This window comes from Sardina pilchardus, chromosome 4, assembly GCF_963854185.1.
Source record: "Sardina pilchardus chromosome 4, fSarPil1.1, whole genome shotgun sequence".
In the NCBI taxonomy this organism is placed as follows: domain Eukaryota; kingdom Metazoa; phylum Chordata; class Actinopteri; order Clupeiformes; family Clupeidae; genus Sardina; species Sardina pilchardus.
The window spans coordinates 22,370,704-22,398,645 of NC_084997.1; the positions used below are offsets into that span (position 1 = coordinate 22,370,704).

The window sequence follows — 27,942 nt, forward strand, 5'->3', positions numbered from 1 at the left end:
TTATTATTTCTTATTTATGTCTTTACTTATTTATTCTTCAGTTCAACAGCAAGCTGTGCCAATTAGCCTCCGATGGGTTGATAAGATGCTTCCAGTTTCCAGTAAAATGGACTAGAGGGAGTGCAAGACATTTGATGCAACAGATAACAGTAGATGAACATCGGCCTGTATGCAGACTCCTTGTCTCCTTATCTCCTTATCAGTGGGATCCTACAGCACTCCAGTATAGTGGCTTTATTTCCCCAACCAGCTGCAATATGGCAACATATAGAACATATAGCCTAACCTTCTTCCATGACTAGGACAAAGGGACCCCTCTGGCCATGCATGAATATACGGATGCCCCTTATGTGTACAACCTGTTTCAGAGTAACCAAGTGTTATCTTTGAAATGCTGGTTTGCATTTACAGTATTAAGGCAATATGTATGTTTTATCATAAACTCAGTGACTCATAGTTTGTCTGTTCAATACGTAGTGCGGTGCAGGAAATATTCTCAGTAGGCTATTTGGTTAAACGTATAAATGTATGTGCAAGTTGCCTAATATTTCACTTACATAAATATCCTTTTAATAAGTCTTCTACTATTAGTCAAAATATGTAGTTAGATCAATTGTTTGTTGCCTATGCGTTGAAGGATTCTCTGTGTGCCATGTAGGCTACACTGACCAATTGTATTAGCCATTAATGCGCATTTGTAGGCCATTATTATTTTAACATAGGATTGACAGTTATGGGAATTACTTATTAGGCTATACCTTTGTTGTGCTATTCGGCTCTCATCAAACTCATCACACTAATCACACTCATCAATTGGTCTAGCATTTTTGGTAGCCTATGTTATGGAGAGTTTGAAGGCTGCTTCGTTCTGTTATATGAACAATGTTGCTCTCTCTTGCTCTTTCACGCGCGCGCGCGCGCGCGCGCGCACACACACACACACACACACACGCGTGTAAATCACTTTTACAAGTTTTGCTAAAAGATTAGGCACAAATTGACAGATTATAGTGAGAGTTGGAAACTGAGAGGCGGGGCTACTCCGGAACTATCAACAGAGTCGTTGTTTCTTTCCAGTTGTACTATCCTGCCACACTCTCCGATGGTCCGTCCAACTCGCCTATTGTGAACGAGATGTGGTTTCTTCAGTGTATTTTACCGGCCCTGAAACTCTACTTAATTGGGGCGAAAGCTATTCTTTACCAGCTCTTCAATAATCCCTTGGCCTTGCCAGGTTAGAGTGTTACCTTTTCCAACTGAAACGCGCGCTAACAGTGCTGGTTCCGTCAGCTAGTCAACTAGCAGTGCCACCACAATGCCGCTTAAACACTGCCTCCTTCATAAACTCAAACAGCTGTTTTGCGAGTTCCATCGTAGGCTACTTTGTTTCGATTACTTATTTAAGAGCACACTAATCGGTAGGCTAGAGTGGGGGAGATTGAAACAATGTGCTACACAAATGCAAGAAGGATTCATGTGTAGCCCACAACAACTGATCCATGTTTTACAATGAGTTGTGCAAAGCTGGCTGAATGAAAGTAATTGGTCACCGGCAGCATTATGTAGGCTTATCTCTACACTTGTCATGCTACTGCTATCGCATTTTCCTTTGAGTTTAAGTTGTGTCACTTTTATTTTGACGAGTTATTTCCAGTTTTAGGTTATTTAAACATAGGCAGCAACATTTCCATTCGATTTTTTTTTAACTTCCTTTTCGAAAGCCCTGTTTGAAATGTTCTTTATTAGCCTACAGGACAGATGCAATTGGGTCTTGCCTGCCGTAATCTCAAATGTTAAATCTTTGAATTCATTGAGCATTCTTGCTGCTCTTTGGACTTAATTGTTGTAGTCCTATTTGTTTTGTTGAAATACGAGCTATGGTTACATGCCCTGCCCCTTTCGTCAAACATGATCAGTTAAACATGGCCCTCGTTACCTGTTAATGAAATTTGAGAATCCGAGAGAAGCTTATGCCTAGCACACCCCCAGCCTTACAATGTAAACAAAGACTTTGATCTCATTCTTGTTCTTAAACTGCGCAAAAAAACAGGTTTTAATGTTTTACTTTCTCAATTAAAGCGTTTGCATTTTCATGTCATTGCCTCATCTTTATCAGTGGCTAGACTATTGTAGGCCTATGATAGATTTTGGGGGGTTTATTTGTCTAGGTGTTATACGTTTAATCAAGGTACTAACATCATTTTAAAATCATGAGATATTTGTCAAGCTAATAGATTGAATAGGCCTAATTCTCTGGAGACCTCTGGAGTCTTCAACTGACAACCAATATGTCAACAGTTTGGAACATATCATAGCAGAAACCTGTGTTTAATGGCCGTTGAGGTCTTTTTTAAAAAATATATATATATATTATTATTAAGTGATCTTCCACCTAGGCCTCTTACTGATGAATTGCCTACAGCCTTCTACGACAAAGGTTTAGGCTGAACAAACAAGAGGAAACTGAACACTCTCGACCTGTTTGGGAATCTCTAACAAGGGCAAATGGGCTCTGAATGGCTTAAAAGCCTGTCATTATTTTGATGGGCACAAATCTCAGGTCAAACTAGTGACCTGTCACGAGAAGGTGTTAGTCGTTGTGCCGTTTTCGTTTTCAGTTATGTTTGGCTTGTTTTGCAGTTGACTATTGAATATTAGGCAGTGCTGAGCATTGTGTTGGCATTGTAATTGAAAATGTGAAAGGGTAGAGAGAAAACACATGTATTTCAATATACATGTTAAACTCTTCCAGTGCATTGAATCTTTTTTGTTGTTTTTTTGTCCCTGTTTTTGTCTTCAGTTTTGCCCCCACAAAATGGAAAGGTGGCGATAGTGACTGGGGGTGCGAGAGGAATGGGATATGAGACGGTGAGGCATCTGACGAGGCTCGGCATGCACGTTATCATAGGTAGAGTATAAATGTCATTAAAACACTTAACAAGGTGTAATGAGACCAATTGAATTTTAATCAAGCATTCATTTCCATTACTGTGAAAGCAACACGTTCAAGTTGATGATGTTCATAGTGATCTAGGCTACTCTGCCTCAAGGACTGAATTTGAGTTGCATGCAAATAAAATGGCTTTTTTTTGCCATCGTACATAAATTCAGCCTAGTTTCAAAACTACAATAAAATGTATATCTTCGTGAACTTGATCCATATTGAGCTCATGCGCTTGCCTATTTACTTGTTAACAGTAACTTCAGCTTAACAACTACAGCAGCTGGTTAAACAACAAGTATTTACAGAACACATTTCTTTTACATTAGGTCAAACGTTTAGCATATTGTTGCCTTCCTAAAATAATGGTATGAATCATTTTTTTCATTTTTTTTCATTTTCATATTTTCATGTACAGATATGCCATTATTTTAGTAAAGTGACAATATTATATTGCATTTTTTATCAATATCTTCCAGTTTCACCTACTATACCAATGTTGATGTTTTTTTGAAAGTAAGTAAGTACTTTTGGTAAAAATCTAGCGATCTCACTGAAAAGGCACTCAAAGCAGGTGATCTTTTGGAGATGCAGTTGGCAATGTAATGCTGACAGCTTTGGTTACATTCTCACAGGATGGTTCCATTGCAGAACACAAAACTACAAAGTGTAGAGTTTGAGTAGCTTGTGAGAGCAACAGGAGTGTTTAATAGACCTCACTTTACTACCAATCAGTAACATGACTTTGAAGATGATGCCAAAGCTAATTGCCTAGATACAATTTTCTTTATGCATACACACACACACACACACACACACACACACACACACACACACACACACACATATATATATATGAGCTTAACAAAATTACTATTTTGTAAATATACATTCTAGACAAGAATATGGAAACTGATTTGTAAATAAATCTATCAACCCCTCACTCCATTCCTCTTTCAGCCTCAAACCATGACAATGAGGGTTTGACTGCAGTGAAGAGGATCTGTGAAGAAAGGCACGATGCACAGGGTATGCTTTTCTCTTCTTTCTGCAAATATTTTATAATCTCTTCTTCACAAAGCAGTCGTGGAAAGGTGGATCATTGTAGCTGTAAACTGCGATTAGCTTCCATTGATGTCCTAAGAGACAAGTCGACAGAGTTACTGAGAGGAGACTCCAACCTGAATGAATGAACGAATGAAGCACTCTTTATCAGGGAGGAGATAGCAAGAAGGCTTTTGTCTGCCGTGATTCAGCAGCGGTCCTGTATAGGGTCTGTAGAGGGAAGGAATGAGGGCATGCATTGAATGTCATGGTAACACTGGCACCCATCGTTGTTTATGGGATGTACAGAAACATTGTTGTAACATACACAAACATGTCATGGATGGGTAGTATGGAACAGGTCAGAGCTTTCCTGTCCCCTGGTTAGAAATGGCACAACATATACACCACTGGGATGTACATGTAGTACAATATGTCAGCAATGTCATGAGACAAGGTCAGCAAAGGTTGAGGGCAATTTGACTCTCCTGTTTTTAGATAGCGGGAGCTGGTGTGCATTCTAAGGTGAATAAAGGTGCCTTCAATCCGGCTGTTTTTAAAGACCTTTCACAGACAGACTGTTGGCAGATTGAAAGTTGTAGTTACATTTGATTGGGCCCAGAGGTGGCAGGTGAACAGTGAGTGCTCACCAGTCCTAATGTAATTCAGGCAGGCACTTGTGTTGGGGCTTCCCATGAATACCAATTGGCCATCATTGGAAATAACAAGCTGAGAGTGAAGATAAAAAGGAAAAGAGTTTGATCAAGGATTTTCAGTCATTATTTCACATGTGGACCTGACAGTTAACATATCACAATGAATAAGAAAGACATCTTTAACTGTGAGTTTGCTGCCATTGTTTGCCATGCATATTGCAGATTTTTTTAATTTACATTTTTACTAGTTTGATGTACATGATTTATTCATTCATAAGAAAATTTGATTGCAGAACATAAAGGCCAATTCTAGCCATTACTGGAATGTGCAGAGGGACATGGGGATTAAACACAGGTAGAAAAGGGGCAACCTACTTGTGCCCTTATTTGCTTTGTTTACTTCAGTCCTTTCTTATCGACCTCACTGCTGAAAGCTGTGCAAAGCTTGCCGTGTGGATCTCATTCTTCCTGCTTCTCCTTCTGTGACTTTTTGAGATGCCGGAGGGGACTAAAATGTGATGGTTCATTGCAGACATGGATTTTCCATAACACCCTTTTGAATGTGCCCCCCCAACAACACTGACTTTTTTTGCCAATTGCCTATTGCCTGTTAATACATATATTCTCTGCATAGCAACCTTAACTCTGGAAACCGGTTTGGGGTTGTCAGAAAAGACTTCAAATGGCCAGCAGTCACACAGTGAACAAAGAGAAGAAAGGTGACACAGGCGCACAGCAGAAGTGCACTGTAAGTCAAAGCAGTTTATCTCTCGCCTGCGATCTAGATGCAGCAGAATGGAAATGCAAATGCCTGGCCAAAGCCTCGGAGAGCTGCAGAGGGCCATTCAATTAAAAATAGCCGAGCACTGATGTCCGTTTTTTAGTGAACAGCATTTTTAGCCCTTTGCAACTCAACAAGTTGACATTCCCTTTGGGTGCTAATTCATCAATTTTGACTGTGTTCTTTTATGAATGTCTGCCTTGCTGGCCTAAGGGAAAGAATGTTCCACGTGGCTTGCCTAGGCTTTTGCTTTGAAAAACATGCGAGAACTATTTGGTAAAAGTCTCTATCTGGAAATATTTCAAATGACAGCTTTTCAGTGAAATCGGTTTTGCAAACCCCTCTACTCTACCAATGTACTGACACTATAATGAATTCAGGAAATGCACAAGGGGAAAGCAGCTTCATTTCTATTCACGGAACATTCTAGTGGAAGTTGAGATTATTTGGTGATGACATTTTCCGTTGAAAATCTGTGTGTTAGCAGTTTTCATTCAGTGAGCACTTATATATAGACTGAGATCTATAGCTCCTCTACGACTCGGCAGCCGTGTTCTAAATGAGAATGAGCGTGTGGCTCATTTGTATGTTGCGCGGGGTCTTGACGCCAAATGTCCTTGATGAATCTCCTCATGTCTTGTAAGGCGCGCTTTGTACGGGGGCCCCTAACAAGGCACCCTCAGAGAGAATGTTCCGGAATAACCGGAGGTGGTTGGGTGCATAGTAATGCACCAACACTGCAATATTGGATCTATTGTGTCAAATTGACAAAAAAGTCAATAGCTAACCGTGAGAAGGTCAGATGAGATAACAGGGAAGTCCATATAGTACACACCAGTGGTGGCACAAGTGAACCCACCGTCAGACTAGAGTATATTGAAACGACCTCTCTTGAGTTACTGCCAGTTTTGACTCACCCATGTCAGTGACTACTGTCACTGTCACTGAACCACTTTCAAGCAAAAATCTACTTGTGCTTTTTCTTTATCTTTGAGAGATTTGCATTGAAGTCCGCACAGGAAATGGACTGTGCATTTTCCGCCGCTGATGCTCAGGTTGAGGCACATTCCTGTTAATCAGGGCATCAGTCACTGGCCTGCCCTGTCTGCTGTCTTAGACGCCATCAGTGTCCCAGTCCATTATGTTTTATTGGCAGAGCCTTATCAGCCCATGTCCAAGTGACGGATGGAATTAGGGCAACACACTAGGGCACGATAAATCAGGATGCTCTGTGTTTTACATGTGCCTGAATCATTAATCTAAAGAAATGCCTGTGTAAGTCTGTCCGATGTACACTATATTGTAGAAGATTGCAGTCGATAATACAATGCAATACAATGCAGAAGTCTGTGTGGGCGTGCTTGTGTAGTGGTATTGTGTCTTCTAGCAATAATCTCTCTAGTCACATCAGCTGTGATTTATGTGTTGAATCTGTTTTGTAGAGTTTGTTGACCAGTCGGGGCCACATTACTTACTTGTCATGTCTTTGGCATCTTACTCTGTGCATAGCAAAATAAATAAATAAATAAATATGGCCAAGCTCGCATGGTTAGCCCCAGAGACAGTGGTCTGGGAAGCTGCTCAAGGGGAAATATTGTCACTTTAAACGCAATGCATTGTGGCACAGAGTCATTTCCAATGTATGCCAAAGACTTGTAATAAGTGTGTTTTGTCAGACTGCGTTTGTTCCAAATCCGGCCAACTGCCGTGGGGGATTCACTGGAGGCGGCGTGATTGGGTTCTGCGAGATTGCCTCCCGGTTGTACCCACTCACTGCAGTTTGTAAATAGATTACATGTTAATGAGTTTGTGCACTCGAGATAGGGCCTGCAGGAGTTATTGAACTTCCTGAAGGACTTTTAACTTTTGTGTAAAGACAGTTTGTCTGGTGTTAAGTGTGTTGCTAGCAAATTGAAAACACTGGGTTATCCTACCCAACATATGGTCATCCATTGTGCTTTTGTATCTCTTTTCACTATAGCTTTTGGCATGGTGAAAAAAAGCCTAACTTAAAAGACTGCCTCAACACTCAAGCATTGGTCTGACTGAATGATGTTAGAGTAGAATGTAGGCTAGTCTAGCACTGAGAATAGCAACAGACTGCAATCAGCGCAGGCATATCAGTCTAGAGATACACTCTGGAGAGTGTTTTCATCCCGAGAAGCAATCAGGATAAGCAGCAGTCATCTAGACAAAGGCAGCCATGTTGCTATGTGACCCCCCCGGCAACCGGTCCGGTAGGTGGTCCTGGTGATTGTCTCTGGCAGGTGAGCCTATCAAGGCTCCCCGCTGAAAGGGGCCTGCTTACAAATGAAGATCTGGGCGGCTTGTGTTTGTGTCACCCTTTTTTGTGTCATTCCTTCCCCACCCGGTCATCAATTGTGATCCATCTCCTCTGCGGCTGCCACGAGAGATAAATCTTATCACGACTGGGCTGTCTGTGGATGTACCGCCCCTCTGTCTTCTCTCCTTCACTCTGTGGCTGGAGAACATCAATCTGTCCATTGATGGAGCATGCGGTGAGTCTGTGACAGCTGGGGCTTTGCCAGAGCGAGCATCAGAGGTTAAGTGAAGATGGCACACATCATTTGAAGTTGTCTTCATTTTTGTTCTTTGCAAATGAGACGGCAGCATCAGTCCGATGTTGTCTGATCGCTAAAGGGAGTGCAGGAACACCTTGTTTAACCTGTGTCACCACAGGCATCTGTGTGTGTCGTCTATTCATTAGGGACGTAATGCAGTGGCCAAACGTCAGTGTGTTATTCAGTTTTGCTTGCAGTTAAGTGGGTATCCAATATCCAATATCCTACACACTTGCTGGTGTCTCCTGGAAATCGAGGCATCAGTGACCTCATCTCAACTAAATTAGTTCATTAAATCTCAACTAAGTTGAGTGTCTAGAAAAGCACAATACAAAATAAAAGTATGATTGTTATTATTATTATTACTAGTTGCAGAATTTACTGTAACACATAAATGATGAATAAATACCTCTAAATTGACATTCATCAGGTAATGTCAGTATAGATCTGTGTCCTCTGGCAATACTGTAGATGCCAATGTTTACATAAATAATTAAGCAGACTAAAGGTCAAGGAGTGTCAAATGTCTTGCTATGTAGTTCTTCAAGAGCTGAGCAGATCCAATAAGCAAAAAGGCAAGAGCAGGATGGACATTTTTATTTCTTTGAACTGTTAGTCAGCAAACATGCCTCACAAGCCTCTTCCTCACAGCACACAGTTCGTTAAACGAGACAAGGTCATCCTCCCGACACACTGGAGCTGAAGGCAGACACTTTTATACAGCTCATACTCCACCGAATTGAATTATGCCTCTGAACCTTTTTGGTCAAATGAATGGCGCTCTGGATCCTGAATGTTTCGGTATAACATAAAAAGCCTACATCGGTACCTGGCTGTTCACACAATTAAAGCCTGCTGAGGAATATTCACTTGTACCTGATTATTTCCATGTTATATACAGTAGCTCGGAATTGAACCTTATATTGAACCTTATTATACAGCACTTACAATACAGCCCTTCACAATGCTTCCATTGATTCCCAGTGAATTGGATGGGCCTTAGAGGGTTGATATTTCTTGAGAATGACTGACCGCTGAAAATGAATAATGACTGCTGTCATGGACAATAGGTCTTATGCTTCTGATTCACATCTCTCATATCATTTCGCACTATCACTCTAAACTATCCCTTCAGGACAACACCAACCCTGTGCTGCGCTTCAGGGTCCTGTTCCTTACTGTGCATTCACACCGCCGCCGACTTGAGCTTCCAAAGATTCCGTAAGTCATTCATTTTCAATGGAAGCCGGCTTCTCTCAGCAGCCAGCAGCGACCAATCCGTCGGCGTCGCGTTTTGGGCATCTTGAGCGACTAGAGAAAGATGAAAGTGGCTCAACTTTAAGGTAATGAGCTATGACGCGGTTCAGCGACCAAACGACCAGCAACGAACATAGAATGCTACGTCAGAGCGGCCAAAGCATCCAAGCTTCCCACGGCGTCCTTGCCAGGGCGTCCAGAGCGATCTTGGACGCTCAAGTTGGCGGCGGTGTGAACGCAGTTAGGAAGGTCGAGCAGGCTATACATTATCCCTCACAGAATTTGCCAAGTATTTGGGGATCAGCCTGGACAGCGGCATTGAATACCGTTGTTTTAACAAGGACATTCACTATATTGCCTTTGAATATTTGCCATCAAGCAGCTTGGGTATTAAGATATTATTTCATTTAACATTTTATTTTCAGCAGGCCTATTGTTTAGATGTGAGAAGTGAAGACATCTGAAAATATCTGATATATTTTCTTTGCTTTAATTGGCAGCTGTGTAGCCCTTCATTGGAAGGATTTTCTGTACTTAACTTTCAGAGGGGCTTGCACCAGTATTTGAATGTACTTTGTGTAAAGTTTCCTGATTTAATTTCTAGTCGAGTTGGCTTTTTTCCCTCAAACTTACAATGCTCCAAAAAAGTGTTCCCCCTGCCATAGAAATTAATAGTGTATATCAGTTCCTCACAATTGTGAATAGCAGTTCCTCCACTGCGAACTCAAAAGCACACATTACAGGAGAGCACAGAATGTTCTCTTCCTTACTTGGGCATGTGTTAGTTTAAACTGATGTAACCTGCATTGTATTTTATGTTGTTTAATTCATAAAAGAAGTCCAAGAATATGTCCATAAATGCCTTGTTTAGTCCACACGTCAAATGTTTTTGATTTACTCCCGTAGAAACGCTAGTAAAGCGAAAATATTTTGAGGTTTTGAAGATTGTTTCTAATTATACACATTTGGTTAACAACCAATCAATTAATCTGTTAATATTTGTGGGCCTAGTTGACATTAGCCTTACACTGTGTGATGGTTAACTGCTGGCAAGCCTGCTGCCAGTCATATACTATTACGTTTGAACATTTTAATACCATTAGTGTAGGCCGGAAGCTGCAAACTTGCAGCACATTGGAAGGTGGGTACTAGTATTTGTTGTTAGGATGTATCTTCTAATGTGGTTTACTTATTTTTTGTGTGTGATCACTCAGAAAACTTAAATATGACTTAATGAGTTCAGACATCTGAAGATAATTCATTTTCAGTGATCCCAGTATAAAAAAGTAAAACAAAAATATGTCATCATATTATGGGAATAAAATCCCTGTGGGAAGCCAGCAACTCCAGCAATGTCAAATTAAAGGGAGAGTATCTTCACTAATTGGCTAAGATATAGATTGTGATGTCAGCCAAGTGAGGCTAGGTCTTCATCGTCATCCGTGTGATCAGTAGCATTCAGTTTGGCTGTCCGAGAGGGAGAGAGTGGCAGAAACATAGCCTACTGTAGTGTCCGGTCACTAGATCTTTTGTGATTCTTATAGTGTGAAATATAAACCTTGCAGTGGATTTTGTGATCATCTACACATAATGGTGTGATATTTGTAATATTTTGAACATCAGAAACGTCAGGTAAAAAAGATCTTTTGATGAGACATATACATTGTAAATTGTGTGCCCCGCTCACACGTTCAGCAGGCAGTGCGCTGTGAGCCCTCTGGGAGGGCAGCGCTGCGTATTGTTAAGGTGAAGAGTGCTCTAGGCAGCTCTGAAGGCAGGGCAGGGCAGTGTGGGAATGAAACCAGGCCAGCATTGCCAACCATGAATAGTAAAGGGGTTAAAGCAGAGTTCAGCTCCCTGCCAGGGTGCGTCGAGTAGATTGAGACATGTTGTGAAATGAAGGAGCCTTGAAGTGTTGAGGTTGTCAACTGAGTGTCACAGCTAGCCCACTCTTCTTAAAAAATGTGATATTGAACTAAGCCTATGATCTGCCTGATTTCCGTGACCCAGATCTTGTTTTTGTGCACATTTCATATCCATTTATATACTAGACATAATAGTGGTCACATATGAGTGTAAATCACAATACCCCTCTAGTTCGTTACTCATATTTTGGATCTCATTCACAGAGAACACTTTGCTGCTGTCAGTCACTCTCAGATGGTGACAGGCTCAAAGTGACGAGTGCACCTTTGTTCGTGTCCACCGATTTGAGTGGAGAGCTCATTAGTGGAATACTGTCACACCGTTTTCCTTTCCAGTCATTGGAGGACAGATTTAAAACAACACCACAGTAATGTGCTGTGCCTTCAGTGAAAAAAAATATTGCCTTTTCAGGTTGGTGTCATACTTGGTGTGTTTTTCTTGTTTACGTGGAACTACCAACTCAGTGTTAGCTCTGAGATATTGCCATATGAAAAAACAATGGAAGGGCTTGTGGAAAGAGATGGTTATCCTCTCGCCTGGAGCCCATGCAACATCAGAACAAACAGTCCCGGCTGGTGGGCATTCTTCCTCCCCTCTGAAATTCATACTGCCACAGTCAGACTCGCTGTTTTGCATTTCAGCCAGTGTTTGGAATGCCTTGGGGCTTCATTAAAGTTTCAGGGGCCAAAAATACATTAAGATGACAAAAATCCGTTTAGGCTTGTACTGCCTGTATTTAACAGAATGAACAAGAAGCCAAAGACATCAAGTCTGAAGCCATCAGTGTTTTTAAATGACTGCCCCGAGGCAGAGCTGTCTGTAATAAGCCAAGACTCACTTCCTGTAATGCAAAGATGAGTCACCACTCCAGCCTTTTTTCCTCCTTGTTTTATGTAATGCTCAGGCATGTAGAAATGTTCAAGAGATTTACTTGGTGAAGGACAAAGGCATTCCCTCCCCAAAGTGTGTCACCGCATTCCCTCAATATCCTCTCTTTTCAGCTCCAACTTCTCCAGCTCTCGCAGGAATCACGCAAGAAATATGCATCATTTTTGGTACCATTTTGTGGATTCCTACGCTTGCATGTTATGTTTTTTTTATTTCTAAAACAAAACAGCTTTTTGCCTTAAACTAAGGTGACAAAGGGTCATGAATGTGTGGCGCTGAAATGTAAACACATTAAAACTGTGATTCTGCAAGAATAAAATGCTTCCCTCTGGGCGAACATGCCCTCCCTGATATCCTGATTGTAGTGTTGCACATTTCTCCTTGTAGCTTCACATGTGTGCATGACTTGGCTGAGCGGAGGCTGCAGAGCACCACAGTGCCTATACGCTTGTGCAGCCGCAGTCCAGTGGAATAGATGTGTTTTCTCACCTCTCATTACTGCTATCATCACAGGAAGATAATAAGGGTCAGCACATATATGCCCTCCCCCCCCCATGTTCTCGTCTCGTCTCGCCCGCCCGCCCGCCACATACAGTACAAAGGCCATGTCTTTTATCTATGGTAGGACTGGAGAGCTTTTTTCTTCCCCCGTTTGGAGCCTCTTCCTGCGGTTGGGTGTTTTTTTTTTGCGACAGGGCGGGCAAAGGATTTTTTTTTAACCCATTTATTATGTGAAACCCCAGTGGACGCTCTCAGGTTTTGCTGTGTAAAAAGTGTAAATGAGGTTAACTCCCACCTAGAGGCAAGCTGCGCATAACATCGAGCCACTGATAGTGGAAGGTCCCTGGAGCCCATAGCCGTGGCGGTGGTGGTGGTGCCTGGCTCTGGTATCATGCGTGCGTGTATTGTGACAGTGGTTAGAAGCCCTATTGTCTGCCCTATTTTAGCCAGAGACTTTTGTTACGGAGCGCAGCGAGAACCGCGACGGGCTATCCTGAGGGCCTGCTCGCCATTTTAAAAAGCGGACTTCCTGAGGTTAATGAATGCTGTGATGGAATCACTGGCACGGCCCCGCAGTGATTGGTGGGGCCGCGGCGCGCTCGCATGTGTACGTGTTAAAAGCGTGCGCGTGAGTGTTGTGGTGCCGTGTTTTCCTCGGCCATTGAACATAATGACCTGCTTAAGTGGACACACTTGAGGATCAGGGTTTTCTTGTGGGGAGCCACTTAAGAGGAGGAGCAGCCTCAAAAAGTTTCTAGCTTATCCAGTGTTTGCCATGAAAAGGTGAATCTTAAATCACTTTTATTACTTATTACTCATTACTTTTATTGATGTTTTTCACATATTTAGATGAAGGTTCGATAATATTTATCTTTCCATAAATATAAACTAATCCCTAGGGGAAGATTAATTGAAATGGATGAGGTCTTTTGTTTTCCTCAAGATTAGCTGGAAGCCAATCTCCCCACTTCACGTGTAATGTATGCATTATATAAAATGATATGAAATCTGGAGGCATTGTGTTATCTGACAGCTGATACTGTGGGCCCCGTGTGTGTGTACACAGAGGAAATACTCAGCTGCAGAATAAACACTCGTGCAAAGCAGGCAGCCCCAGCCAAGCCCACCGAAAATGAGTTTTTCTTATTAGTCTTTGTCTGCAGACAATGAGAAATTTGCCAGATGGATATTGATTCTGTTATGCGTGAGGAAGGTGCTCCAAGCTCCTGAGCTATTAAACACCCAACCCTGTGCCATGTAAAAATGTGCATTATAGCCTCACAGAAAAAAAATATTATCCGAGAAAAACATTCGAGACAGATTCGGCACGTATGTTTTCTCATCAGCGATTCCATCTGTGATGGACAATGCGTTTAGATGTGTAACATGGTCGTTTCCACAGCTGCATTTGCTCTCCGAGTGCTAGGAGATTAATAGGCACTCTGACTGTGCTTTGATGTTGTAGAGCAGAAATGGCTCTTGGAATTAATCCTTTTACAATGTGTGCAATTCTGATGTCACTGCCGAGATGATCTGCTTGTTCTCGCAAGCATATTTATGGGTGCACGCATCAGCGCACTATACAGACAAGAGTGCTGTGCAGAACATCGTGTCGCCGTGGTTTTGGCTGATGCTTATATCCTAATTACAATTTGACCCCTCCTTTTTGGTGCCTCCCAATTGCTGATCTGCCTGCTTCTCTTGCCTTGCCTTGGGCGACTGGTTCTTAACTCATTATGAGTCTAATTAACTGAGAGAGTCTTTAGCGACGAACTTATTTAAATATACCATGCCCTTGACTGGCTGTCGGTAATGCTGATTCTGAGTCCTCTCAGGACCGAGTCACAGCGTTGCAGCTGGGCTTTATGTAGGAGCTGGTGTGTGTCATCATGAAAAGCTGTCACGCTTGTTTATGATTTTCGAAAACGTTGTCAATTAGCATCAATCAATGAAAGGACGGTGGTACCAGGAAAATGACAGGCCTGCTTCTTTTTTTAGACGCTCTCCATAATCATTATTCATTTATTATTCTTGTTTATCTTTCGCCACTTGCAGTGTTTTATCATTTAAATGTTATGTTGTCTTGGCCGCTGATCAGATAAGAGATGCCTTGTAGCCAGAAGAGATATGAATATGCGATATTTTATGTTAAGCAGCGTGCCTGTTTTCTCTCTAACGTGCTGTGAACTTATCTTAGCTTTTCGTGAATTGATCGAATGTGAAGTACAAACGGCTACATTTGAGCACAACTGTTACAGTAACAGTAACAAACGTGTCCAGGTATTCCCGACCTGCTCTTTGGACCATCGCCAGCGCCGTAGCGCTTTCTCTCTCTGGTGCTCGGCCCCCAGGCCCCTGAAGTGAATGTGTTTGACTGGGGTAGGCGTCTGAAGTCCAACAGGACTCCATTAGAGCAGCACTCTTGGTTTCCCGCTGTGGTGCGTGCTGCAGTCTTGTGACTGTACACACACACCCACGTGTGAATGCCAGTGCCTCGGGCCCTGTTGGCAGGTGCAGGGCGTGGTTGCTCTTTTAGCCCCATGGCTTCATATACTTCCGCGGGTCGCACTCTCGTCTCACAAGAAACGGCTGCTCCTCCTGCATTTCAAGCATCAGCATGTTGAAACCACAAGGTGTCTCTTTCATATCAACTCAGACTCTCTTATGGTAGTGTGACGGTATGATATCAATACTCCAAACTTAATCCACACTTTTCTCATCTGTCGTCCCTCGTTGGTGGAACGCACTACCTACGAGAGTAGGGACATCCCTCGCCATCCTCAAAAAATGTCTGAAATCCTAGCTCTTCAGAGAACATCTCCTAGCACTACTACAGACAATTGAACTCACTGATGCACTTATTGTGTTTTTATTTTTGTTAGAATTGCTCTTAAAAGCTTTAAAATGTTTTTACCATGTTGTAAGTTGCTGTGGTTAAAAAGCATCTGCCAAATGTAATGTAATGTAATGCAATGTAATGTAATCAATATGTCTGTGCGTTTTCTCTGTTGACAGTTGAGTTTGAGCACCTTGACCTTGCGTCCCTGAGCTCTGTCCGGCAGTTTGTCAAGAGGTTTAAGCACAGAGGACTTCCCCTGCATGTCCTCGTCAACAATGGTGCGTGACAAACAAGCAATTAACACCACTCACAATCTCCTTTAACATCATGCTGGCGCATGCCGAGGACATGTCGTTTGTTTTGTTGTGCCAATAAAGGAATGGACGAAGTCATTTCCTCTCCCAAAGAGCAGGAAGTGGTATTGCTAATCACCAGTGCATGCTAAATTATGAGTAATTTAAATATAATTTATAAATTAATCTCCAGCAATGGACTGTGGGGCAAACAATGGAACGATGCATGATATCACTCATGCCTACAAATTATGATAATTGGTTTGATAATTCCTGATAGTCAAAATATGCGACATTAATGGCAAATTTCACTGCCGAGCTGCGTAGGAATTTGAAATATGAATGAATACCACTGATGCCAGTGAAGTCTTCTAAAAATAAATCTTATTGTGACTGCAGATCCAGCATAGATTTCTGGTCCATCTGCAAAGACATCTAAACCCTTATTTAATCCAAAATCTGTTCTGCCAAATGTATTTGTTTCTCTGGAATATCCCTCTAAATGCCTCCAAATCAAAAAGATATAGGCTGAAATAATTTTGGAAGGTGCACATGATTGTGACAGTTTTTGCAGGGATCTGACTGCCAGTTCTGTTTCTGTAGCAGGTGTGTGAGACCTAATGCCATTTGTTTTGTTTATTAATTTGTTTGATACCTCATCATTCTCGTATAAAGGAATTCCTGCTCCAATTTTCATGAAATATTGGTTCCTCTGTTCACCAGCTGAAGCTGTATGATGTACTGTAAATTGTGTTAGTTTAGCAAAGAGAAATGAATGGCTATGAATGGTGCTCTTCTATACCCATCTCTACCCTAAGTTTTTTGTATCTTAATTCAATAGCTAGATCCACAGCCATAAACCTACCCGTCCACGGGGAACCAACGCTCATTTGCTCTCCCCAATCTGGAGAATCACAAATTGCTTTACAGCTGCCCTAACCCTAACCCTAGGCATTGGATACCTAAGTTATGATTCTATTTTTTGAGCTGTCAGGACAGATTTGGAGGTTTTCACACTCTGTCAAACACCCACATGGATTGACGTCACATTCTCAAACTATGAAGTCAAGCAACAGTTTGTAGTCCCAACATTTTGCTTGTAGATATGTTGATTCTCATATAATCTGATAATTTATTGTGACATTAGAGAGTATTTTAATGTTCCTGATTTAAGAGTATTAGAGTAAATTGCAATATTGTGCATTGGACTTAGCCCTGAATATTTAGTTTAATTTGACCTCAGCCCCAACCCCATTTTAACCGTAGCTGTATCATCCTTGGTCAAGTCCAAGAAAGACGAGTGTGTGATTGTTGTAGTCTGAATGTGTTGAGCTAGGGGTGTGTATCTGATGAGCTTTGCTCCAGGTAGCGACTGTGATCAGCTGATGTGGATCAGATAGTAGCTCATGCCTTCAACACAGAGATCATTGCACCAAAGCTAGCACAACTACAGGAAAAATCTGGTATGGGAATGACGCTTTGAATTTATTTTTTAGTCAGATGACTATGGTGCTTTCTGCTCAGTTTTACACAACTTCAATTCACATAGCTCTCTACCACAGATCAAAAGGAGGCATTTTTTAAACTTTCTTTTCTAACAGCATTCTTTCTCATCATCTAAACCACCAGCTGCTCTTCAATAATATGTCATCTTATTGAACTGGAGGGTGTTGGTTTAGGTGATGACATTGAAAAACTCTACAAAATTGGTCATTTACTAACTTACATTCCTGGTGAAAATTTAACTGGGCCTACGTGATGTTGGTGCACTGTGTAATTCACAGCCTCTCCTTAGACGGGGGCCTGTTAAATCAACACATTAATTAAAAACAAAATCATTTCTGTCTTTTGAAGCCACTCATTCCAAGCTAGCTTAAGATCACTCCATTGATATCTTTTAATGAAGGCCCAACTCTTGTGTGTAGAGCAAGTCGTGTAAAAAACACTCTTTACTCATAGTTAGTCTGACTTTGCACTCGCCATCATCAGATTGCTTTGTGGAGATGCCGCAGCAGCGCACACAACTGATTTGTTTTCAATGACATATTTTCACCCTAAAGGACAAATCCATGCGTCTTCTCTCCATAGTGCAGCTTTAAATTCTTAATCTCCATCTGCTATGTGTTAGCGGGGTTTAGAGCATTTTAGTGTTATTAAAACCAAATTCAATTCCAGGTTAGTTATAGGACATTAATCACCCACCAGAGCACCTCTCTTCCTCATTCATTAGGAACAGGAAGCTTGTGCATAATGTGTATTATCACAAAAATACATTTGTGCTGTTATCCTGATTACCCTGGGCTCATTGGTGCAAAACAAATTGGTATTTTGAGCGAAAAAGACAAATTATGATTATAAATGCTGAGGTGAATGAACAGGTCATTATTTAAATTAGTTATCCACTCAAATTTCAAGCAGGGTAAAATTGCCATTTTGCCCCATTTATCTATGTCAAGTCATCGACAGTATTAGGGCTAGACTTTCCGTGCTCTCTCGGTGATTCAGTTCTAGCTACCCGGGTGTGTACAGAGGTCTGTTTGATGTGAACTAAAACGGTGTTTGTTTTTGTACCAACAGCAGCTGTTATGCTGGTGCCTGAAACGAAAACAGCAGAGGGCTTCGAGCAACATTTTGGCATCAATTACTTGGGCCACTTCCTGTTGACCAGCCTCCTCCTGGACACCCTGAAGCAGTCTGGGCAGCATGACTCCTGCTCGCGCGTCGTCACCATCTCCTCCTCCGCACACCACATGGGCCAGCTCCGCCTGACGGAGGCCGAGAGAAGGTAGGGACGGCGAGCCGCGAGCGAGGGCTTTTTCCCACGGAACAACAGAAACTGCTCCGTACAGCCTCGGGGGGTGCCAAGCGATGGAGGTATTATGGGATGGGATGTTGTTTTACTGTAAGAGCAATTAAGAGAGGAAAGCCACCGAGTCAGTGGAGCTTAAAGAGCTTTGTTGTCCACCAGAAAGAAAAACAAAAAGCGTAAAACAGACGAGCAAATAAACAAATTAAATCCAAAGATTTTTTTTTTCCCCCCAGAGACAGGTGTCGATGAACAGTGTCATGTTCACGCGTGCCAACTCCGTCTACACTTCTAAATACTCTACTGACCTTTAGCTCGTGTTGGTTATTTATCGTTCGGTTCGTTTCAACTGGGTTCAATTGAATGTGCTAATAAGCAGCTTTCCCTCACCTCTGCGTGTCCCTGCGTGGCGGGGTTAATGGCCTGGTGTTAATCTGACGCACATTCTGTGGAGGGGATCTGGCAGGGGGAACGCCGGCGCCGGCGTTTAAGGAGAGCGCAGCTGCTTCCAGCACGAGCTCTCTCCGCGGGCCGACAGACATTAGCAGACGCCCCTGCTGCTCAGACACACTGCCAGCGCTTCCCCCCATTGTCCGACAGTTGACATATCCCAATGACACAGAGTGCACAGGCGCACACACGTACGCATACACACAGACACACACAGAGAGAGACATACACGCAGATGTGCAGACACCTCAAATGAACACCCGGTGACACTAACGAGAGACTAATGAGACATCTTCCAATAACATTCGACAGACAAAGTGTTATCTCTCAAACACACAGACATAGACGCACACACACACACACACACACACACACATACACACACACACACACACACACACACACACACACCCACAAAGTACATCGACCTTCCAACAGGCATAATCACATATAATTACAGATAAGCATTTATGCACACAGTTGGTTGACAGTTGTTGTCTTGCTTTATGGGAGGAATTCTTCACAGCTAGCACATCGATTGGGAAATGCACAGCAATAGCATTGCGGCAGCTCCAGCCCCAGTCCTGGAGTGAAAAAGCCTTCCTCCTGAGTTGCCCCTGCCCCTGTCTCCCAGGACACTATGCCGCCGATAAGGCTGGCTATGGGAGCTGATAACACATTCCTGCAGACATAAAGACACTCGGGGCCAGGCCAAGCAGACTGCCTCGAACGAATAGCGCTTTCCATCTATAGAATGTTTCCATTTTTAAACACGAAACATTCAGTGTCTTTCGGCACACTTTCCCCCCCTCACCACAAGTGAAAATGATGTCTGCCCGCCACGGAACTGTTGAATTGACAAGGATTGCACTCGGCAAAGAGGGCTTGACAGTTGAACTAAAGTGCGCCGTTTCTAGATTATTCTCCAGAGAATCCTGGATGATATGCATGAGAGTCAGACTCCCTCTTCAAAAAGCTTAGTATCGGTCCCATTTCCCCCGGCTTCTCGAGTGCAGGGCCTCCGTCTCGGCCTGCCGTCCCGTCCCGACCGACGGCTTTCTGAGAGGGGCCATTAAGGAGAGGTGAACAGGATGGCAGCATGCCATGTACACAAGGCCCGATTACTCACAACGTCTCGCCCACAAACAGAGCGGCGGAGTCGGTCGAGTGCTAGAATTGCTGTTTGTGTGCTTTTGATTTAATCAAGTATGAAACGAAGAAGTGTGAAACGTTCAAAGGCAGTTTTTGTGGGAGGGCACCACAGGTATTCTCGGCATTATGGCGTGATGAACTTTTACGCTCTCAGCTGCGGAGTAAATATTTGTCTTGGATGTCATGCTAGGCCACAGGTGTAATTATGATCCGTGTTAGTGATAATCGGTGGAGACACATCAAAAAGGAGCAAGAGCGTGGAGTGAGCCCAAATGAGAATGAAGCTAACGCATGTTGACAACATTGCTAAATCCCCGTCCTTCTTTCTGCTTGGCCCCTTAGGCACAGCTACAGTCCCCACGCCGCGTATGCCCACAGCAAGCTGGCGCTTGTTCTTTTCACTTACCGCCTGCAGCAAGAGCTCACAGCAGGGGGATTTCCAGTGACAGCCAACGCCGTGGACCCGGGGATGGTGGACACAGCCTTGTACCGCCACTTGTGCAGCCCGGCGCAGCTCGCCAAGAAGCTGGTGGCAAGACTGCTATTCTGGGTACGTTGTGGCACCTCCACGAGAAATGTGTTGTTGGTTTTTTTAGTGTTGATTTTCCATGGCAGTGTGATTAGACCCCTTATAGCAAGTCCCCCCCCCGTCCCTGTCTCCTCTGCGTGGGCAAATAGATGTTAAATGTGATCTTTCGGAATTGATAAGGATCAAGGTAAGCAAGGGCAGAGCGATCCAATAAAAGCCAATTAACGATGCGTTAATCATATAGCGTGCTCTGCTTCACACCCACTCGCATGCCTACCGGTTTCGGCCGAGAGAGTGTGTGTGCCTGTGTAGAACAAGAGGCTTGCACTTTCCTTTTGTAAAGATGGATGGAAACTTTTTGGTGGAAATTGTAAATATTTGCCCCCAGGCATACAAATTAATGCTTTAAAAGATTTGATTCAAGGAGGCATTTTGTACTTGTATGATTAATCGTTCAGGGCATTTGCTTGAACAAATGATGTTTTCGCCCTGTAACCACAATTGCACTATTAATCATTAGTCGACTCATCGGAAAAGTCATTAAAACAACAGAAGAGGGTTACAAGGCAAGAATGTTCACTTGTAGACAAGGCCACAAAATGCCTTGCATTCCTGTCAACCAGGGTGATTTGGCAAAGAGATTATACAAACCCCGAATTCAAACGGCATTTGCTCACAATTACTCCAGTTTGGTAGCTCCGATTTTGGTCGTTTTTCATTCTACAGCACTCGGCAACGTCTAGAGATCAAGATCCAATAAAATCGGCTGGATCTCCTCTTTGAGTCTGACATTTTGAGATACCACTGTATTATAAACTCCCAGAATTATAAAATAATATTATGTACATAATTATTATATGCTTAGTTTGTACAACGTATGAAGGTGAATTGTGTGCACAGAAGGTTCTAAAGATTCTCTCTAGTAGTCCCCAGCCCACTGAGCAAACCCGTTTTCTGAGACACAGCCTTAGTATCATGCACCGCGCTGCACACAAAGGTATTGGAGAGTTGTTTTCTTATTAGATAATGAGTTTCAGATGAGTCAGGCTGCACATCACACGCCACAGCTGTTGGAATGGAATGGAATGAATGAAAACAACACCCAAGCGCTAGGTGCAGGTAAACACAGGAGTGTTTTGGTCTGGAGTAGTGCAAAACAACCAGTATATTCTCTGGTATATTATGCGTTGCGTTGTTAACTAGGTTTCTACTGCTATGGCTTTTTGGTGTCACACAATTGTACAATCTATGTTGAATTTTTTAGACTTTCTGACTGTGACAGTTAGGCCACACTTGTCTCAGTCAGATATTTGCTTAATTACATCCCTCATAGAGATGTCTGCACGGCATGTTTTTAACAGATAAACTCGAGACTCGAGTCTCTCTTGAGCTCTATTCGGACGGAATTAGCTTTACAGGAGGAATTGGTGGAGGAGGTAGAGTACTGTAATGCTACCTCTGGAAGGCTGTTATTGTTTGAATATTTACGGCCTATTTGCAAGGGGAAAAGAAATGTCAGTATAAATGACAGATATGGGAGTGGCTACTCGATTTATGTGCTGTCACTCCCACAAGTGTGTGTGTTTTTATGTGTTTAGAATTTTGGGAATTTAGTGCTGCAACCAGTAAACACACTGTCTGAATGCTGATGGCAAAATGTCTTGGTGTAGTAGAGTGTAGTCAAGGACTCCGACAATTGAACAATAATTGAATGTGTATTATTATTTAGCAATCTTTGGCCTTTTAAAAAGGCAATAGCCTATGCAGGTGTGCTTATATAAACACATTAGGCCCATACAAAGAGTTGTTTAGATTGGGCTTAGATTAGCCTATCAATCAGCAAAATTCAATCAGTAAGTGTCTCCTTGAGTGTTTCCATAGAGAAAAAAGCACTTTCAAAGAGGGATGGGAAAAAAACTTTTCGTCGGGATATGACAGGATATTCACACGTCTATTCGCATAGGATTAGTATAACCTCAGGTTATTTCCCCCGGCTCATTTTACAGAAGGTAATAGGTGCTGGAGTCTTTACTGACTCCAGAGTGTGAAGTCCATAAAAAAACGACTGAAATGGCACATTCAAAGGGGTTCAAAAATCTCGGTTAATAATTAAATCACTCCACCTCCCCCATGTCAAACTAATCCCAACTGAATAGGGCTTTTAGTTTACCTTTCCAGACTCCCTGGCACTGCTGGCGGGCTTTATCTGACAAGTGATCAGTGGATTTGATGACCCAGAAGCCATTGATAAGTATTTGTGGGGAAGCAGGCTGTGATTAAACGGAGCCGCTTTAAGGGGCCGTTTGTCCAGGAGGACTCGGTGAGTGACCAGCTCGGTCCTCTCATCCTGCCGCACTGTAGTGCAGATATGGTGGGGGGGGGGGGAGCAGCTGTGACAGTGTTTGATTGACAGCCAGACAGTCTCTGTCGTCCTCTCAGAGCGACATGTGTTCCTCCAGGGACGCGCCCCCTCATCATGACACCTGCTGCCGCACAGCACACACCCGGGCCTCTCCTCTCCTCTCCTCCCCTCCTACGGACACGGCCACGTTCGGCCACGTTTGGCCACATGGCCAAGGGCTCGTTGCTTTGGTCAAGGTCAAGGTGATATTAAACGTGCCTAAAACGCTGATAAATTATTCTATGGTATTTGACGAGGAGATTGTCTCTTTAGCATACGATTAAAAGCAACATTTACATTTTTTTTTCCAGAGAGCCCTGATTGTCACATTTCTGAAACGAGTGGTTATTACAGGGGGCTTATCTGTAACTCTGTAGGAGGACGTGTGCGGAATGAAATGAAAGCGGAGCTAGCTAGTGCCGCAGTGTACCTTGTGCCACTGAGGAAGTTCCGCAGCGCCTCTAAAACATTGATGTTGGACTTTAAAGGGAAGTCGATGCTTAACGCTTGGCATGGAGCTCAGTCATCTCCACCCTGATGTGCGTGCGTGTGTGTGTGTCACATGTGCCGACGGGCTCCGCCGTCAGAGGCTGTCTTCGTCAGGAAATATGGCCACGCATGTGAAAACAGCCAGAGCAGCTAACGGCCAGAGAGCTTCATGTTTTTGCTATCCGTTTCACCCGAGCATGCATGCAGGCCTACTGTATGTGATGTGAGGCTCTGGGATATTATTCCAACATATACCAGAACAGCTTGGAGCTCTTGAGACGCGTCTCACCAGTTTTGAGTGGACCTGCAGTGTTATATGGGATTAGTTTCCTGTCAGTACAAGTTCAGAGAAACACTCGGCTTCTCTTTCATTGAAGTTGATCTAAGATGGTACTGTTCATGTAAAGGAGGAATGGGGTTCATCTTCACTGTGAGCTTGGTTTAGTTTTCATTAAACGCTAGTGCATGTAAATGTATTCAACTGAGGTTTGTTTATTTATTTAAGAAATAAGAAATAAACCTCCATTTATTCTGTAGATATTTAGACTATATCCTGAGATGAGTTATTTCAGCACGGCTGTCACAGATTTTTTTTTTTCTGTCTGTGTGAAATGGCTGAGGCTTTAAGCTGAATCGCATTTATTCTCCGGAGATTCCAGGTGTCTGCGAGTTTTTGACAACTCGGTGTTTGCGCAGTTCAGCGGGGGTAAGCTTTGCTTAGCCGTGAGCTGTGCTGGCATGAGCGCCTCTTGACGCCATCTGTGCCATCTTTTTGCCTCCGCAGACTGCTGCCCAAGGAGCCTCCACGGCCATCTTCGCCGCCGCCGCCGCCGAACTGGAGGGGGTAGGCGGGTGCTACCTGCACAACGGGCGACGGACCCGGTCCTCGGCGGCCTCCTACGACGACGCTCTCCAGGCCCATCTGTGGACTCAGAGCTGCCGGCTGGCGGGCCTCCTGCCGGAAGCGTACCGAGCAGACTGACGCAGGGGTGGGCGTTGGGGTGGGGGGGACGCGGCCCCCTCCGGGAGCACTGCTGTCGATGCTCCACCAAGGACAGGAGAGAGCGAGTCCCGTCCGGGGCCCGGGTTTTCCCTGCTGGACCGGCGCCCGAGGAGCGGACACGTCAACACCAACCCAGCTCACCAGCCCCAAAGCTCAAGACCTCCGAAAGGCCTCATGCGGGCTGCCAGCGTTTTGCTTGTTTGGTTTTCAACGGGGGCGCGCAATTCAGACCTTGATAAAATAGCTCAACATTTTTTTTTTGTTGTTGTTGTGTTGACAATCTCATCCCTCCTCTTGCTGATGAACAGTTAACAGGCTGTGACTTAGTGAGAGCAGGTGTCATGCATAACTGTATGGATGAAAGTCTCCTTCACATTTATATTCACAGACGAAGGGCTGAGCGCGAGAATGAGGATTAATGTGAGCCCTTGCCTTTTTTCCTGCTGCACTGTGAGCGGGCATATACTGCTGTAGCGGCCGTTTGATCTTCCAGGAGAAAAAAAAAAGGAATGGAAAACTAAAAAAAAAAGCACCTTGCCTCCACAGGTATAAAGTCTGTGGTAGATTGTCCTCAGAGCCTGATTTCCTTTTGTCTTTTTTTCCCTCAGCTCTCCCGTGACATGTCATTGTGATCTTAACCACTGTGATGACTTCTGATGTCGTTTTTTTTATTTTCTCATTGAGACCAACACGATCAAGGTACATCGGAACTGTGTATCCCACAAAATAAGGACAGTTTTGCCTCGTGTCTTGTGTGCGCACAAAATTCATGAATATTCCTTTCAAAACTCAAGACCCTTGTGATGATGATGGCACATATTTGTTTGATAATGTTGCCGTTCCAAGGGACTGGTGCGAAGCGTGGGAGAAATGATCCCCAGCAGGCATAATGGAACGCCCCGCCTCACCCTTGCTTTGACTTTCACACAGGTGGTACGTTCCTAATGAAAAACATAAATTCTTAATCAGCTTGGCAAATATGTCTCAGCTAATCAGACTTGCAGACAGAAGCGCTACTTGAAATAACCTCCAATTGTCCATGTGTGTGTCAGCGTGTCCTTTTGTAGAAAGCCCTCATGCACTAGATCAATAAATAATGTGGGCTTTCTTGATAGCACAAACAAAGCTTAGCCGTACGTACGTCGTCATGTTTTTTTTTTGGTGTTCTCCAAAATCAGCGTTATGATTTAATTCTCCGCTCTCCTCGTTTGGACACGATCCCGATGTGGGATCAGGGTTAGATTTCCCAGCGGTGCCAATCAGGACGCAACTGCCAAAGCTCCATCTGCGAAGGAAGCCCAAGATGAATGGGATCATCAGTGCTCAGTAGCAGGCTCATTCAAAACAAATGTTTAATCAAACTTCCAGAATCATATCAATGATGATGACCACTACCTGTACTACTGTACACACACACACAGACAGACACACACACACACACACACACACACACACACTTTGAATAATTTATCACTCAAATCTGTTTAAATTTCACCCAAAGAGGCCCACTCAGGAGGCCCTGTGCCGCTGCAGCACTGGGGTGGCGTGTAGGTAATTGGCGGTGTGTAGTGGAGTCCCCGGGGTAAGTGGAGTAATAACAATGAGATTGCGGCGCCCTGTTTGCATCCCAGCAGCATCTTCTCATGAAATTGATGTTGCAGCTTAGCATATCATTTAGCCTGTGAACTGAATGTGAAAACCAGAATGTCCCACACGGTCTTCTGCCCCCCCCCCTCTCTATCTAGCTCTTTCTCGCTCTCTCTCTCTCTCTCTCTCTTTCTCTCTCTCTCTCTCTCTTTCTCTCTCTCTCTTAAAAACTCTGAGGATCTGCTCAGAATTCTGAAGATCCCTAGTCAACAGAGGCATGGGAGAAATATTGCGCAATATCTGGTTGAACGACTCTGGTTCTGTTGTTGTCGGGGTCTTGCTCTGCATTTGATACTTGGTAGCACCGATTTCTGAACTACCAGGCTGGTTGTTATTGTCTTTCTGGCTGAATATAGCTGTAGCTAAGGTTACCAGCATTTCATTATCCTTTTTCCAACAGGCAGGAGATCAAGTTCTAGGCTAAGCATATACGAGCAGACAAAAGAGAAACCATAGAGCGATCAGCCATCACTTAAGAATGGGGAAATGAACCTCAATGACCTTTGGTAGTTTGTCTGAACAACACGTAATGAAGGTTGGACGTTTTTGTTCATGTTTTATTGTTAAATTCCCACAATGGACAATGTATGATTCTGCTGTCACGTATCACAGAAGCATATTTCAGAGTTAATTCCATTGCACAGTAATGCTAAAATGGTGAACATTATTTTTTACAGTCCCCATATGTGCTGTTTGGTGTCTTCAGAGTAGAGAAGTGTAGCAATGTGGTAGTCTTGTGCAAGTTTTTGTAGTCTGTGTATTAATGTCTTTACCAGCTGAATATTCTCTAATGATAAACATTTCTGTGCAGATGAACATTAAGACTCTTTCTTTACATTAGAAATTCCAGCAGGCATGCATTTCCTATTTTCAGTTCTGTCTTATACATGGCCCACTTTTTGGTGGGTTTGGGCTACTATGTTCTTCAGGTTAAGTTGAATTAGCCACCAAGAAAACTCCAAATAAATGCAGCACTTTTTTGTGCCAGAAGCCCATATTGGACCTCTAGGGGGAGCATTTATATTAAATGTTTACATCCCAATATGGTACCTAACAATTGAATGGGTTTGACGTGATTAGAGGTGTTATATCACTAAATAACACACACATTGTTTTACTGTTGTGAAAACATTGTAATTGTTTTAAGTTTTTTAAAAAGCATATCTTTAGGTTTATTTCATTCTTTTATAGTCATATTTTTCCTCCTGTGCCAAAAGCACCTTTGACATGTACCAAGAGTAATATTTAACTGTGAACTGACATTTTACTTTTCAAAAAGAGCAAGTATCTATGAAGAAGTAACTATGTGGAGTGTACATGGAGTTGTTGAGTGAGATATTACAGTTTGAAACAAAAAATCTCCTGATGTTTTCCCTCTTGATATGTATTCCTCTTTTCTGTTTTATATTAGAAGATAATGAATAAGAAATTATTTAAGTGTGTGCAAATGTATATATTTTAAGTGTGATAGTCAAATGGTCATAATATTTTTTTGTTTCAGTTTGCTATGTGTTGTTCTCAGTGATGTAACTCAAGCTTTGAAAAATGCTGTCTGCTGTCTTTAAGCAATGTCCAACCAAAGCCCATTGAGATGATTCAGAAGGACGTGAAATGACCTTCTTTGCAACCTATGAGAAAGTAATAAGCTCACTGTAATAAATGTGCTGTGTTGGAAGTTCTTTGAACATTTCTGTTCCATTCTCATATCACTGTGAGCTAAACAATAACAAAGCAAACAAGCAAGAACATTAAAAATG

General features: G+C 43.0%; 1 protein-coding gene across 2 annotated transcripts; it reads left to right on the plus strand.

Moving 5' to 3' along the window:
* Positions 1 to 1,114: 1,114 nt before the first annotated feature.
* On the plus strand, positions 1,115 to 27,942 carry LOC134078602 (dehydrogenase/reductase SDR family member on chromosome X-like). Of its 2 annotated transcripts, none has more exons than XM_062534643.1 (7): positions 1,115 to 1,234; positions 2,801 to 2,908; positions 3,902 to 3,970; positions 15,592 to 15,693; positions 18,286 to 18,493; positions 20,459 to 20,666; positions 24,320 to 27,942. In XM_062534643.1, the coding sequence occupies exons 1-7, from the start codon at positions 1,135 to 1,137 to the stop codon at positions 24,515 to 24,517; spliced, it is 993 nt and encodes a 330-aa protein (XP_062390627.1). In that variant the 5' UTR covers positions 1,115 to 1,134; the 3' UTR covers positions 24,518 to 27,942. The 2 variants fall into 2 exon arrangements, with proteins under 2 accessions (XP_062390627.1, XP_062390628.1); XM_062534644.1 differs by having other exon boundaries at positions 18,289 to 18,493.

Coding starts and splice junctions, on each gene's coding strand:
- LOC134078602 (XM_062534643.1), top strand. CDS start 1,135: ATGTGGTTTCTTCAGTGTATTTTACCGGCCCTGAAACTCTACTTAATT. Junction 18,494..20,458: donor CTGACGGAGGCCGAGAGAAG/GTAGGGACGGCG, acceptor TTGGCCCCTTAG/GCACAGCTACAGTCCCCACG. Junction 20,667..24,319: donor TGGCAAGACTGCTATTCTGG/GTACGTTGTGGC, acceptor TTGCCTCCGCAG/ACTGCTGCCCAAGGAGCCTC.